Below are 14,373 nucleotides of genomic sequence, written 5' to 3'. Positions count from 1 at the left end.
TTGCTTGAACAGAAATATCATTATCATCAAGGCTATAACTATAAATAATTTATTTGCAATTTATACTTTATTAAAGGTTACAATACTTTTTCACTACCTACAAAATTTATTTCCACTTAGCTTCTCGGTAAACAATTTTTATTTTCACATTTTATAATCCAACTGTTCCATTCAGGCCACATGTGAAAAACATATTCTTGGAAATTGATTATTCAAATTTAGCTGTTGATACTGTTTTTTCCTCCAGTTCAATGTATAGCTAAATGTAATTATTGACGGATACCCTAATCACTGAGGTTGATACTTAAGTAGGGCTGTCAAAGTCTTCTAAGAAATGCTCATTAGAAAGTAAAGAATGGGAGAAAATATTTGCAAACTACCCATCTGACAAGGGATTAATACCAGAATATGTAAGAAGCTCAAACAATTCAATAGGAAAAAAATCAAATAATCAGATTTTAAAATGGGCAAAAGAATAGACATTTCTCAAAAGAAGACACATGAATGGCCAACAGACATATGACAAAATGCGCAACATCATTAACCATCAGAGAAATGCAAATCAAAACTACAATATCATCTCACCCCAGTTACAATGGCTTTTACCCAAAAGACAGGCAATAACAAATGTTGGCAAGGATGTGGAGAAATGAAAACCTTTATATACTGTTGGTGGGAATGTAATTTACTACAGTCATCATGAAGAGCAGTATGGAGGTACTCTAAAAAAGCTAAAAATAGAACTACCATATGCTCTAGCAATCCCACTGCTATGTATATATACAAAAGAAAGGAAATATATCATAGCACTATTTACAATAGCTAAGACACAGAAGCAACCTAAATGTCAACCATCAACAGATGAATGGATAAAGACAATGTAGTACATATATATATAATATAATATTATTCAGCCATTAAAAGAATGAAATTTTGTCATTTGCAACATTAATGGAATTGGAGGATATTAGGTCAAGTGAAACAAGTCAGGCACAGAAAGACAAACATCATCTTCTTACTGATTTGTGGGAACTAAAAATCAAAACAATTGTACTTATGGAGATAGAGAGTAGAAGAATGGTTACCAGGGGCTGAAAAGGGTAGAGGGAAATGGGGGAAAAGGTAGGCATGGTTAATAGGTGCAAAAATATGGTTAGATAGAATGAATAAGATCTAGTATTTGATAGCACAACAAGGTGACTGTAGTCAATGTTAACTTATCATATATTTTAAAATAACTAAAATATTGGAATTAGAATGTTCCTAACAAAGAAATGATAAATGCTTGAGGTGATGGTACCCTAATTACCCTGATTACACATTGTATGCCTGTATCAAAACATCACATATTGTAAGCCCAGCACTTTGGGAGGCCGAGGCAGGCGGATCACGAGGTCAAGAGATTGAGACCATCCTGGCCAACATGGTGAAACCCTGTCTCTACTAAAAATACAGAAGTTAGCTGGGTGTGGTGGTGTGCACCTGTAGCCCCAGTTACTTGGGAGGCTGAGACAGGAGAATCACTTGAACCTAGGAGGTGGAGGTTGCAGTGAGCTGAGATCACACCACTGCACTCCAGCCGGGCTACAGAGCGAGACTCTGTCAAAAAAAAAAAAAAAAAAAAAAAAAATCATCACATGTGCCCATAAATATGTACATCTATTATGTATCCATAACTAAAGATAAAAAAATTAAATTACCATTAGATCACCTATCAGATATAGAGTTGTGTGTTAGATGATCAGAGGTCTGACACACTATAGCACTTCTATCCTTATGAGAGTCACACAAGACAAGATCAACAAAAAATATATTTTACCCTTAGAACAATACATATTTTTCATTTATTTAGTGCCTACTGTGCTCTAGGTCCCCTTGCTAAGTATTGAAGCTACAAAAGTGAATAAGTTAGATCATTTCATCAAGTAGCTTCCAGTCTAGTGCTTATTAACAACCATTGTTAGGATATAAAGTACACAACTCTAGTATTAGCCTATGATGAGTAGTAATGTTGTTAGTAAGGTGAAATGGGAATAAAAATGACGTAGAATAAAGCATGATGGTTGATATCAAAGTATCACCTAGGTATTGACTGTTCACAGGTCCCAGAATGAAGCTAACTTGAGTGAATGTGCATCTTTCTTAATAGACAATTCAGCATCAACAGATGATGAAGGGTTTACTTAGGACAAATTTGAGAGAATGGAAACATAATGCATTAGTGCTCTGATCCCTGTGAAAGCCTCCAGATCCCCTTCTGTCACCTGATGGTTTCCTTTCCAGTACTTCAGGCCTTTAAGTTCAAATGTTTTAGTGCTGAAATTAAGGGTTATTTCTTATAATACTTCATGAGTTATAAAATGTCAGAGACATAAATTCAATTAAGGACAACCAAATAGAGTTAAGGAAATGAGAAAAAAAATTCTGAAAGGCTTGGCCAATTAATGAAATAAAAGAAACAAGTCCTTATAGACATGATTTTGGAAACGTAAGTAGAAAACCAAAGTCATATTCTCCTAGGATGAATAGAATAGTAAGCATCTTTGAAATTACTTCTCAGAATATTTCTCAGTTGGACAATTCACCTAAATTAACAGTTTCCTCCATCTTAACTTTTATCTAACATTCACAGCAGTGAGGCTCAAATGTTCCTAAGCTGATCCATGATATCATGCCCATTGTCTCATCAATAATCTAAAATTCAGAAAGTATCGGAAGACAGAAACAAAACAAAATGTCATTGACATTAATTGAGCCACAGGGATGGGATGGCATGGAGTCTGAGGTAGGAAAACATATACATAACAAATACTCTAAAGATTTACTTTTTCAAATATAACATACATCAACCCAAATTAATAAAATAGATGACTTGATTAGCATGCTTTCATGAATGGATGAAATCAATAGGAAATAAATAGCAACATTTCCACACAAACGCCAAGTTCATTCATTGGAAATAACTTGTTTCCTCAAGTTAACGTACTTTTGGAAAAGTCATTTACATTCTTATCTTAACTCAAACCAACTCCTCAAGGATCTACGGAAATGCTAAAGGCAGGCCAGGCATGGTTGTCATCAATTAAAATGTGTGGAATCCACATTGGTAAAATCTTACCATAGGTGATAAATAAGAACCCAAATTATATACTCTTTATTGAAAATATTAGTAGGAGTCAAAGTAAGACATAGAGAACTGAGCAGGGAAAAGTTGTTCAAGTGTACATATTGCATACACACATGATCCAAGGGAGAAAACAAAGCATACTTGGGAAATAATCCAGTGAAATTCAGCTAGATTGTTTCTGAATTGTTGTTTTAACACTTCCTCATATGTAAAATGAAGATAACAGATTTTGTTTCACAGAGTGGTCATAAGGATGAAATGGCATAAAGATATGAAAAGTGTGTTTGGAAATTTTGAAATGCTAATCCAGTAATAATAGTGTACATTCATATTGTTCCTACATGTTAAAAACACTGTTCTAAATCTTTATATACTAGTTTCATCTAATTTTTGAGTCACTGCCCTGTGGTGGGATGTGTGGACCCTACTTCAAGGTGTTAGAGAAGGGCCCCCAGCACAGACCGGGTTGTGAAAACCATTTATAAATGTTACTTTCAGTAGTATCCCTCTCCAAAGGGGCAAAACCCAATGAATACAACGAAGGCAAAAGGAAAAAAAAGAACTAAACACCAATGCCCCCTTACTAAGGAATGACACAGTGTAAATATAGGTTTACAGAAGAGGATGAACAACATTTTTTTTTCATTTGAAGGTGTTATTTATGATTGATGACATGGATAAAGTGTGATGCTAAAGCCAAGCATGAACACCTGGAGGAAGAGACCAAGGCCAACTCCTAGGCAACATCTGAAAGTTATGACAATACCTAAACTATACTGAGTTAATTATTAGAGCCATGCCAAACGTGGTATATATGTAGAAAGTCATAAGGCCAAATCCAATCCATCCTAATTTCAGTCTCTCCTCCCAGGTTAAAGAAATGTTTTCTCATCCTACCTGGAATCCTGTTTTACCCTTCTCCCTAGCTCCCCCTTCACCTCCTCTTCACCACCAACATTTACAAATGAAATTTTCAAGAAGAAAACAAACAAATAAGCTGCCACTGTATTCTCTGACAGGTTCATTGAGCAGGCTTGTATGTTGTTTGTCAGAGAAGCAGGGTTCCATTTTGTGGGGGTAGGGTGCCAGGGATGGGGTGAAGTAAAAATAATTGGTGATCAAATATTTGAAAACACTTGCCTTGAGTAGACCCAGCTTGAGCCTCCATGTCACAACAAACAGGAGAGAATTTGAAACCTGTAACAGTAAACATTTTACTAGTTAAGCCTTGTCCAAGTCATCTGCAATTCCTCACACTTCAACCCTTACCCTTCATCTAGTGGTGCTTAAAAAAAAAAACCCAGCTTTATTGCAATATAATTCACATATGTAATATTCATCCTTTTAAAGCATACAGTTCAGTGGTTTTTAGTATTTCTGCAGAGTTGCACAACCATCACAACTATCTAAGTCTAGAATATTTTCATCACCCCAAAAGACACCTCACAGCAAGGGACTTGCTGAGGTAGAAGAATAGTAGAGCCCAGTGGGGAAACTTCTTCCTTTCATTTCAATGTTTCAACCCAGTGAATATGTTCAGAGTGAGATGAGGGAGAACAAGATGTCTTGCCAATATAAGAGACCACCTACCATCCCATTTCATATAATTTTGATCATTGTTTTTCCCAATTGAAAGATGAAACCCAGAAAACTGTAGTGACCAATCAAAGGTCTCCTAACTTCTATCCTAACGCCTTTCACTTCCATGAATGTGCTACATATGTCAAGTATGTTCCCTTCTCATTTCCATATGTTACTTCCTATACTCTTGGCCAAAGTCAACAATGCATACATGAACACATACATATATGAAAGTAATATAAAAAAAATCAAGACCCCCAAGGATACTTGGTGATATCATAAAGTGTTATGGTCTATTATTTAGGAAGTGATATTCTAATTAGTAGGCAACTTCTAATTCCTGATTATATGGCCAGTGTCACGTTTGGGTTAAAGAAGGCAGAAGAGGACAAAATAGAAAAAAAACTGCAGGTACAGGGCAGCTGGCTATCTCTCTGACACCTGAAAAAGTACTAATTACCACAGCTAACAGACTAAACCTTGTGGTCATGGTAATGAGGACCTATAAAATGTACACAAACAGAATGATGGAGAGACTAGATGAATGTGTTTAATAAGCAGTAATGTGCTTTTTATGAAACTATTTTGTTCTCTTGTAGGAGCAAAAGAACAAAAATAAAATAAATTAACCCCTTTCCAACAAATCAAAAAGACAACATTTTCCTTTTATAAAAGTTGCAAGAAAATCATATATGCTTACAACATAATGCTGCTGCTAGTCTTTATTGTCAAGCAAATGGATGATGTTCATTCACCTTTTGGTTTTTTAAATCATTTCAGTCCAACCTGGTTAATTTGAGTTTGTACATTCAACAGGTTAATCTGAATCCAAATAGTAAGCACATATAGAATATGCTTGCTATACAATTGTTCATCTCACTGTTCATTTATTGATATAAAGCCCAAATACATGAAATTTGGACATTCTATAAAAATTCTACTAGTATTGCCATGGAAAATAAAGATGAAAATAAAAGGTGAGTAAGAAACAAAACATGCCCAATATTACTGATTACATGAGATTATTTCCCTTGGGGGCTCACCGAAAAATGTAAAGTATTTTGTCTGTTATTATAAATAAATGTCTATTTGCCAGATATTTAGGTACGTGCCTTGCCCATGAGTCCCTGCTAACTTGTATTTCCATTCTGCATATTAAATGAAAGAAGGGCAGATATAGGGAAGGAGAACAAAGCAAAGGCTAAAAATTGCATTTTTTCTGTGTTTCATTTAAACAATTCAAGTAGTTTATTACCATTTTCCCCATCAGACTTCCTTTCATGGTCAGTGTCAGTCAAGGATAATGCGGAGTTGGCCCGGCTGGACAAACAGGAGCTATGCTCTGATTTCATGCCCCTTATCCACATTCTTAGTGCATGGTCAGGTGAGGCAGCACCTTCTGTCTCTGTGTCCACATCAGATCCCATCTCGAGCTGGTAACCACGCCGAGAAACGCTGTGCATGTCTGTTTGGTAGCCAGAGCACAGAGTGTGAGAGGTTTCACAGAATTCCATCTCTGAGAAGAAACAAAGTTCAGAGAAAACGTTTAGAAGTATGAAGAAATCCCCCAGAAAATTCTACTTTTTGTCCTCATTCCCCTCTCCCCCATTGGTAGTAATTATGTGTTTTTGCAAAGTTAGAATTCTGGCCTTTTATTGATGGTAGCTAGGACTCTGTGCTTATTTTGCACTGCTGTAGCTTAAAATTATGCTCCTGTTGATTCTTACAGGGTTCTGGAAAAAGCATGCCCAAAATAGCTTTATAGCTACAATTTTAGGTTTCACAAAATGTAATGAAATAAGTGAGTGCAGAGGAGTATAAAGTGTAGAGAGGTGTCCTTTAAAAGATATTTCTTTTCTAGGAAGAATATATATGATCTGCAGAGCGTACCTATGCTTAAAATATTAAAATTATTTGCTTTTCTAAGTATTCCATACACATTGGATTTAAGAATAAATAATTCAATGTGAAAACTCTGAGAAAAAAGCATTAAGTTCGAATGCACTTTTCTAAAGTATTTTTCCTAAAATATGTTAATTTAAACTCTAAATCATCCGTACCTAATATCATTATTTTCCATTGATTTTAAAGGATTTCAAGGCTGACTTTATGCTAATTATTCTGTTTAATTCTTGTTTTTTTCAACAAACACCTAAAAAAATTTAGTCATATATTGTACCTTGGCAGTGGTTCATGGATTGGATTTCCACTCCTTTCCCCCTAGATCTTAGAATTATAAAAATTTCAGAACCTTAAAGATGATGCAACGAATTCCTTCTTTTTACAGTTGAGGAAAATAAACGCCAGAGGATAGGTATTATTTTTTCAGAGCTCACATCGGATAGCAACAGAGCCCTTTTTCCTAAAACACCCATCTAGGCATGGTTTCTGCTATACACCAACGATGCCCCCTCAACTTACTGCATGAATATCAAGCATTCAGTCTTATAGTCAATTTTACATTCAATTATAGCAAGGTGTCAAAAAGGGGAAAAGATGCTTTAACAATTCCTAATAAATTAATGAAAACTGACCACATGCCAAGACATATCATCTGAAATGTCCATGTAATACTTAGATAAGATAATCCAGATCTGTAGTGCACCATACAGGATTTTCTCAGACTGACATCAGAGACAGGATATGTCATTTGGCTGGGAAGGAACTTAACTGAGTGCATCTAATCCTTAGCACATATCAATAAAATGCAAACTCTAACATGAATTTAATTATTTGAATACAGAAAGTACTGGATTTTAGACCACACAGAGGAAAGCAAGCAGAATATGAATATATTTTTAAAATAACTATTTTTGTGGCATATAATTACCAAATAGGGGTTTAACAAAAAATTCTTATTGTTTACTTAATACCACTAGGTGAATAGCACTGTGCTTTGTGAAACATATAGTAGGCAAATAAAGCTACTACAATGTATTAGAAATATTCAATTAAAAATTAACTCTTTCAGGGTTATAAGTCACTGCTGAGTATGCTACCTTTTGATTTCCATGATGAATGTCTTAAAGAGTAATTCCCTTTTTCTACAAAAACTTGGCTAAATTCCAAAGGAGTAGTATTCAAAAAATAGTCGTGGTTTCCACTTGTTAAACATAAAATGTTATGAAACCATGCTTCTTCTTGCCATAAGGCTAAAAGTAAAAATCAATTTTGTCCAATATAAATTTTAGCAATCTAGAATATTGGGATCAGCTAATATTCATGCCTCTTAATTTCACAATGTTTCATTATCCAATCCTACTGTGCAGTTGTTGCTACAGCAACCTGGTAATAAACCTTTCAGCTTGAAGCTGCAAGAAATGAATTTTATATAGGTCTGTATTCACAACTTACTTCACTCCCCTAGAACAGTGGCTCTCAAACTTGTCTGTTTCAGAATCACCTAGAAGGCTTGTTAAAACATAGATTGCTGCACCCCACTCCCATCCGTGCCTTCCAATTTAAGTTTCTGATTCAGCAGGTGTGGAGTAGGGCCAGATAATTTGCATTTTGAATGACTTTCTTGGTAAGACTCATGCTGTTGGTCTAGGGATCATACTTTGAAATCGACTGCCCTAGAGATTTGTTTGAAGTGGATGGGAGCCAGGGAATGGGTAGTAGTGAGGGTGCAAGTTTATCAATGGCATTACCACAGATTTTGCTGCATCATCTCTAATTCTGTTTAAAGACACAAGAAAGGAAAGCTTTTGCTCTGAATTGCTGTGAAGTGTCTCCACTTATTTTCCATGAATTCAGGGAACTAATTAGAAAATTTACTTCCAAGAGCACAGACTTGCATTTAGTTTCACTCATACAATGGCATATGAGATGTGGCTTTCCAAAGATTTTAATATGAGCATTTGAGTCATGGCATTCATTGGAAAAGGATGAGCAAATAAAAATAAATGCAGGTCCAATTTGTCATTCCAGATTAATAAAACATGAGATAAAGTTTTTTTTTAAAAGCACTGACAGATGTAAGCAGATTCTTTTTAATTAAAGAGATTTTTTTCCCATTCAAAAGGAAATTAGAACATGGATTTGTTCCTTTCTAAGAAAATGCTCTGTAATCTGATCAAAAATTGCATAGGATAAACAATTTATTTTCTATTGGAACTATATCCTGCTTTGACTACAAAGACTAACTCATAAATTCTCTAATTAAGTACAGTCAGATAAAAGTACACTTTCTTGTCAATCTATAATTAGAAAAAGTAACAATCCAAATTAGCTATATGTTGCTCTTCTTAAGTGGTAAAGCATTAAAAAAAAGAAAGAACGAGAAAAAGTTTCACTTACAGTAACCGATGTTTATTGAAATGTCTCATTTCCTTTTATTGAAATCAATGTCACCATTGTAAAACATTTTCTTAAATACACAAACATCTTGGTGGTGCTCAAAATTCCCAAAAGATGCATTATCTATAAAGCACTTATAATGCACCATAAGTAGTTGTTTTCTAGCCTTGTACATATAACCTTGTTACCTAAAGGACTACATATTCGCTAGAGAAGATAAAGTTCAGCAGCGTGATCAGGGCTCACTGTAGCCCTGACTTCCAGGCTCAGGTGATTCTCCCACCTCTGCCTCCTGAGTAGCTGGGACTACAGGCACATGCCATCATACCTGGATAATTTTTCATATTTTTTATAGAGATGGGGTTTCTTCATATTGCCCAGGTTGGTCTCAAACTCCTGGACTCAAGCGATCTTCCTGCCTTGGCCTTTCAAAACTCTGGGATTACAGGTGTGAGCCACTGCACCTAGCCTGTACCACATTTCTTTATCCAATCTGTCATTGATGAGCATTTAGGTTGATTCCACATCTTTGCTATTATGAATAGTGCTGCAATGAACATCTGAGTGCATACATCTTTATGGTAGAATGATTTATATTCCTCTGAGTATATAACCAGTAATGGGATTGCTGGGTTGAATGGTAGTTCTGCTTTTAGCTCTTTGAGGTATTGCCATACTACTTTCCACAATGGTTGAAATTCAATTTTTTAAGCAGGCAAAAAGTTTCAAGAGACACTTCACAACAAAAAATAGAGGTGGCCAAAAAGCAAATGAAAAGATGCTCAACATCACTGTTACCAGGAAAATGCAAACTAAAGCCACAATGAGATACCACTACATACCCACTAATATGGCTAAAACAACTCTGCCCACAAGAAGTGTTGAGAAAGAATGTGGAGCAATTACAATTCTCATATACTGGTGGTGAGAAAGTAAAACTGTGCAACCACTTAAGAAAAAAGTGTGGCAGTTTTCTGAAAAGTTAAAGCCATACTTACCAAAAGAGGAATTGGACTCTTGGACATTTATCACAAAGAAATGAAAACTTCTGTCCAAAACTGTACAAAGTTGTTCATACCAGCTTTATTCGAAAATAGCTAAAAAGTACAAATGTCCCAAGTGTCTATGAACACATGAATGGATAATACACCTGTGGTATATATACACAATGGAATATTACTCAGTCCTAAAAAGGAATGAACTATCGATGCATAACAGTGTTATGGACTTCAAAATGACTGTGCTAAGTCAAAGAAGACAGACAAAAATCTACTTATGGTATGCTTTCAATTAATTAAAATTCTGGAAAATTCAGACTAATCTACTGTGACATAAAGCCAATAAGTGGTTGCCTGGGGAAAAGGGTGGAGGGAGAGATGGATAACAAAGGACACAAAAAAACTTTGGGGTGATCTAAATGTCCATTATTTTGATTGTGGTGATAGTTTCACAGGTACATACATGCCAAAGTTTATCATATTGCACACCTTAAGTATATATAGTAAGTGTAGTTTATTATACTTCAATTATACCCCTACAAAGATTTTTAGTTGATTGTACACCACCAGATATTAAAACAACAAGGAGACTTTTGAATCAATTGTCACAGGTGGAGCTGAAAGTCTAACAGCTAGAAGGAGGTCCTGCTCTTTTCTCTCTAGTGGAATAAAGTAAATGTAACATGAACAAAAACATAGTCAAAATGTCATCTTGCTTATATCTAAGCCAAGAGGTCATCAAAACTAACTGATGCATGATTTCTTTCTTTCTTTCTTTCTTTTTTTTTAGATGGAGTTTTGCTATTGTTGTTCAGGTTGGAGCACAATGGTGTGATTTCGGCTCACTGCAACCTCCACCTCCCAGGCTCAAGCGATTCTCCTGCCTCAGCCTCCCAAGTAGCTGGGATTACAGATACCTGCCACCATGCCCAGCTAATTTTTGTATTTTTAGTAGAGATGGGGTTTCACCATGTTGGCCAGGCTGGTCTCGAACTCCTGACCTCAGGTGATCTGTCTGCCTCGGCCTCCCACAGTGCTGGGATTACAGGCGTGAACCACCATGCCCGACTGATGCATGATTTCTCAGTGATCTTCTAGGGTGTACTTTTGTCCTAGACACATAAGAGTTGAAAGTCAAATTTAGGAGGGAAACTAAGGATGAAATTCATCACTGCTAAGCTTTCAGCAGCTAGGGAAACATTTACGGTTGAGGATCATTAGATTGAGTAGAGTTCTGGCACATAGGGCCACCTTAGGCATCTACTAATGCTAACAAATTAATAATTTTAAAAAATGCTATGAAGTGCTGAAAAAAAATGACCATACTTTCTGAATCTAGGGGTTGATCATCAGGTGTTCAGCCTAAAGAAGCCACTTATCAAAACTTGAGAAGGAAAGTTATAGCTATCTGTATCAGCGTTTTTCTAGAAATGCCATTTCTGTGCTTTGTTTTGTTTTGTTTGAGAAAGGGTTTCACTCTGTCACCCAGGCTGGAGTCCATTGGCATTATCTTGGCTCACTGCAGCCTCCACCTCCCAGGTTCAGGTGATCCTCCTCCTGCCTCAGCCTCTCCAGTAGCTGGGACTACAGGTGTGCACCACCACACACAGCTAATTTTAAAATTATTTGTAGAGAAGAGCTTCCCCCAGTGTTGCCCAGGCTGGTCTTGAACTCCTGGACTCAAGCATTGCAGGTGTGAGCCACCATACCCGGCCTATCTCTGTGTTTCTGATAAACTCAAGACTATTTTTCTTAAAATTCTATACCTAATGCAAATGATGAGTTAATGGGTGCAGCACACCAACATGGCACATGTATATATATATGTAACAAACCTGCACGTTGTGCACATGTACCCTAGAACTTAAAGTATAATAAATTAAAAAAAAAAAATCAGAACAACAACAAAAAAGTGAGCTTCAAGGCATTATGCTCCAAATAAGTAATTGGAAGCCAAGAAGTGTAATTAATTTTAACCATGACCTAAGAAATTTGGGATACAACTTTTAAAGAGTATAGTCCATTTCCAAAATAAAGGAGAGTGGGGAGGGGATAGAATTATTAGTTTAATTACTGTGACTCATAACAATGTTTATAGATTACCTGCAGAAGCAAGTGTTATTAATCATCCATTTGGTTTTTGGATAAGTCACTTAACATTTTTGGGGCCACAGTTTTCTCATTTGTAAGATGTATGGATCAAACTAGAAATAAATCTCTAGGTAACTGCCTTGTTCTAAAATTCCGTAATTATAACCTGAACCTGTTATCCAACATACGTAATGGCCAATGTGTTCAAATGGGAAAAGAGTTAGTAGTTTTATGAATCAAGGTGCCATTTATACTTCTTTGTGAAGGATATAGTACATATTTAGTTAAATAAGATCTTGTGCCAAAATTATAATTCTTGCCATATTAAAGTATTGATATAGCCTATGTATCTACTATGAATTGCAAGATTATTGATAGAGAAATAGAGAATCTATAACTTAAAATGTAAAAAGCAACTGAGGAAATCGTTACTCATCAAATATAAAATTATCCATTTACAACACGGCTATTGGAAACATAATGAATAAAATTCACACAATTAAAAAATATTACTGACCCACTAATAATTCATTACTGGTTCCAGGGAAAAATGTAATGGATTATTACAATCTTAAGCAAGAAATACAGAGACAAAGAAGTAAGTAACACCAGATAAGAGGCAAATAATTTTTACTACTGGGTACCATTTTGTATTTCTCAGTTTGAGGGCTTTTTTTTTTTTTTTTTTTTTGAGACGGGGGCTCCCTCTGTGGCCCCGGCTGGGGTGCAGTGGCGCGATCTTGGCTCACTGCAAGCTCCGCCTCCCGGGTTCACACCATTCTCCTGCCTCAGCCTCCTGAGTAGCTGGGACTACAGGCGCCCGCCACCGTGCCCAGCTAATTTTTTGTATTTTTAGTAGAGACGGCGTTTCACCACGGTCTCGATCTCCTGACCTTGTGATCCGACCGCCTCGGCCTCCCAAAGTGCTGGGATTACAGGCGTGAGCCACTGCGCCCGGCCTAGTTTGAGGGCTTTAAAAAGAAAACGGTATCAAATTGTCAACCAAATCAGTTCAAGTAAGTTTACTTAAACACAGCTTCACTGAACACCCACTCAATTCAAGTAAAGAAATCAAAACAAAATAGTCTCCTCTGATTTATCTTAGTCTTAGAAAATTAGTTCAATTTAATTTCCTTCTTTCTTCATGAAAATGTTTTATCAAATGTACAGCGCTATACTAGGCAGTGAGCAGAGTGAGTTAACAGGACCTTGTCATGTCCTTTGGGAAGTTCCACACAGAGCCTTTTTAAGCCCCTAATGATGACAAGGTAATAAAGGCACATTGTCTAAACCTGACTTTTATTTTTCTGCTGAGGGCTCATCAGCTTTTTCTGGGGCACAGGAGTGAGAGATGGAATGCTCCCACGTGCAAGACTGGAGCCTGTGGTTATAAGAGGAGTTAAATAAAATAACTAAGCTTCCTGGAGCCTAATCTCCCCTTGACAGTTCCAAATGCACCCATTATCTCGGCACTCAGGACCTACTAATTATGCCTTATTTAATTTTCAAGATTTCTCCATCTGTCAGTATACTGAAAAGCATGGCAACAAATCTGGGCAGAGTTGAAAGCCTGAAGTAGAAACATTCATGCTTTGTGACCAATATTGGCTAACTGGAGACATCCCAGAATGCAGTTAAAAGGCTATGTTAATATCAAAAAAGGATGCTCTCGGAAGTACAATGAATTGGAAATCTGTAAAAATGGTTCAAATCAGAGGACACAGAATTGTAGCAGAAACTCAAAAGAAAAGAAGACGAGGTAGAAACTTGGAAGAAATCAAAACAAACTCCAATCATATTTAGAGAGAGATTAAAATATCCTTCAGCAATGTAAGAAGAGGAAGAAAATTTGATGTGGGAATAAGCAAATGCTAACTATTTCCTTAAACTAATTTTTACCTTAGTGAACGGCTCCATTTAGACTGTATTCACATAAGATGGGAGCACTTGTTTTGAAGCTAACTCAGCAGTTACCACTACAATGACAAAAATTGGATGCTTGCTCTACAGTCTTTGTAATAAGAGTCTGGAAAAAGAATCAGGGACTAGAAAAGATGGTGGGAGGTCCTGAACTTCAACAGAAATTTAGATCAATGAGAACCTGTGCATGTTCCTTTTATTTCAACATTTTGAATGAGACAGAGACTTCCTGGCCTAAATGAGAAATTTTCAGGGCTACTGAACACTGAAAATGCATAGTGCTCAATGGCCCTAAAAAATTTCTCATTTCTTACACGTGTTGGCCCAATTTTCTGGCTGTTCATAACTCATTGGAAC

General features: G+C 36.2%; 1 protein-coding gene across 2 annotated transcripts in view; it reads right to left on the bottom strand.

Moving 5' to 3' along the window:
• The window catches only part of TENM1 (teneurin transmembrane protein 1), a 604,771-nt gene that overhangs the window by 525,508 nt on the left and 64,890 nt on the right, over window positions 1–14,373 (bottom strand). For both annotated transcript variants that reach the window (XM_023198891.1, XM_023198892.1), the window contains exons 2-3: window positions 5,964–6,224; window positions 4,268–4,324 (exon numbers count right to left, since the gene is read on the bottom strand). In XM_023198891.1, coding sequence (XP_023054659.1) covers window positions 4,268–4,324; window positions 5,964–6,224 — 318 coding nt within the window. The remainder of the gene's footprint in view (window positions 1–4,267; window positions 4,325–5,963; window positions 6,225–14,373) is intronic.

This window comes from Piliocolobus tephrosceles, chromosome 12 (assembly GCF_002776525.5).
Source record: "Piliocolobus tephrosceles isolate RC106 chromosome 12, ASM277652v3, whole genome shotgun sequence".
Classification (NCBI taxonomy): Eukaryota; Metazoa; Chordata; class Mammalia; order Primates; family Cercopithecidae; genus Piliocolobus; species Piliocolobus tephrosceles.
The sequence above is the reverse complement of the archived record's forward strand: the minus strand, read 5'-3'. Positions and strand labels throughout refer to the sequence as shown.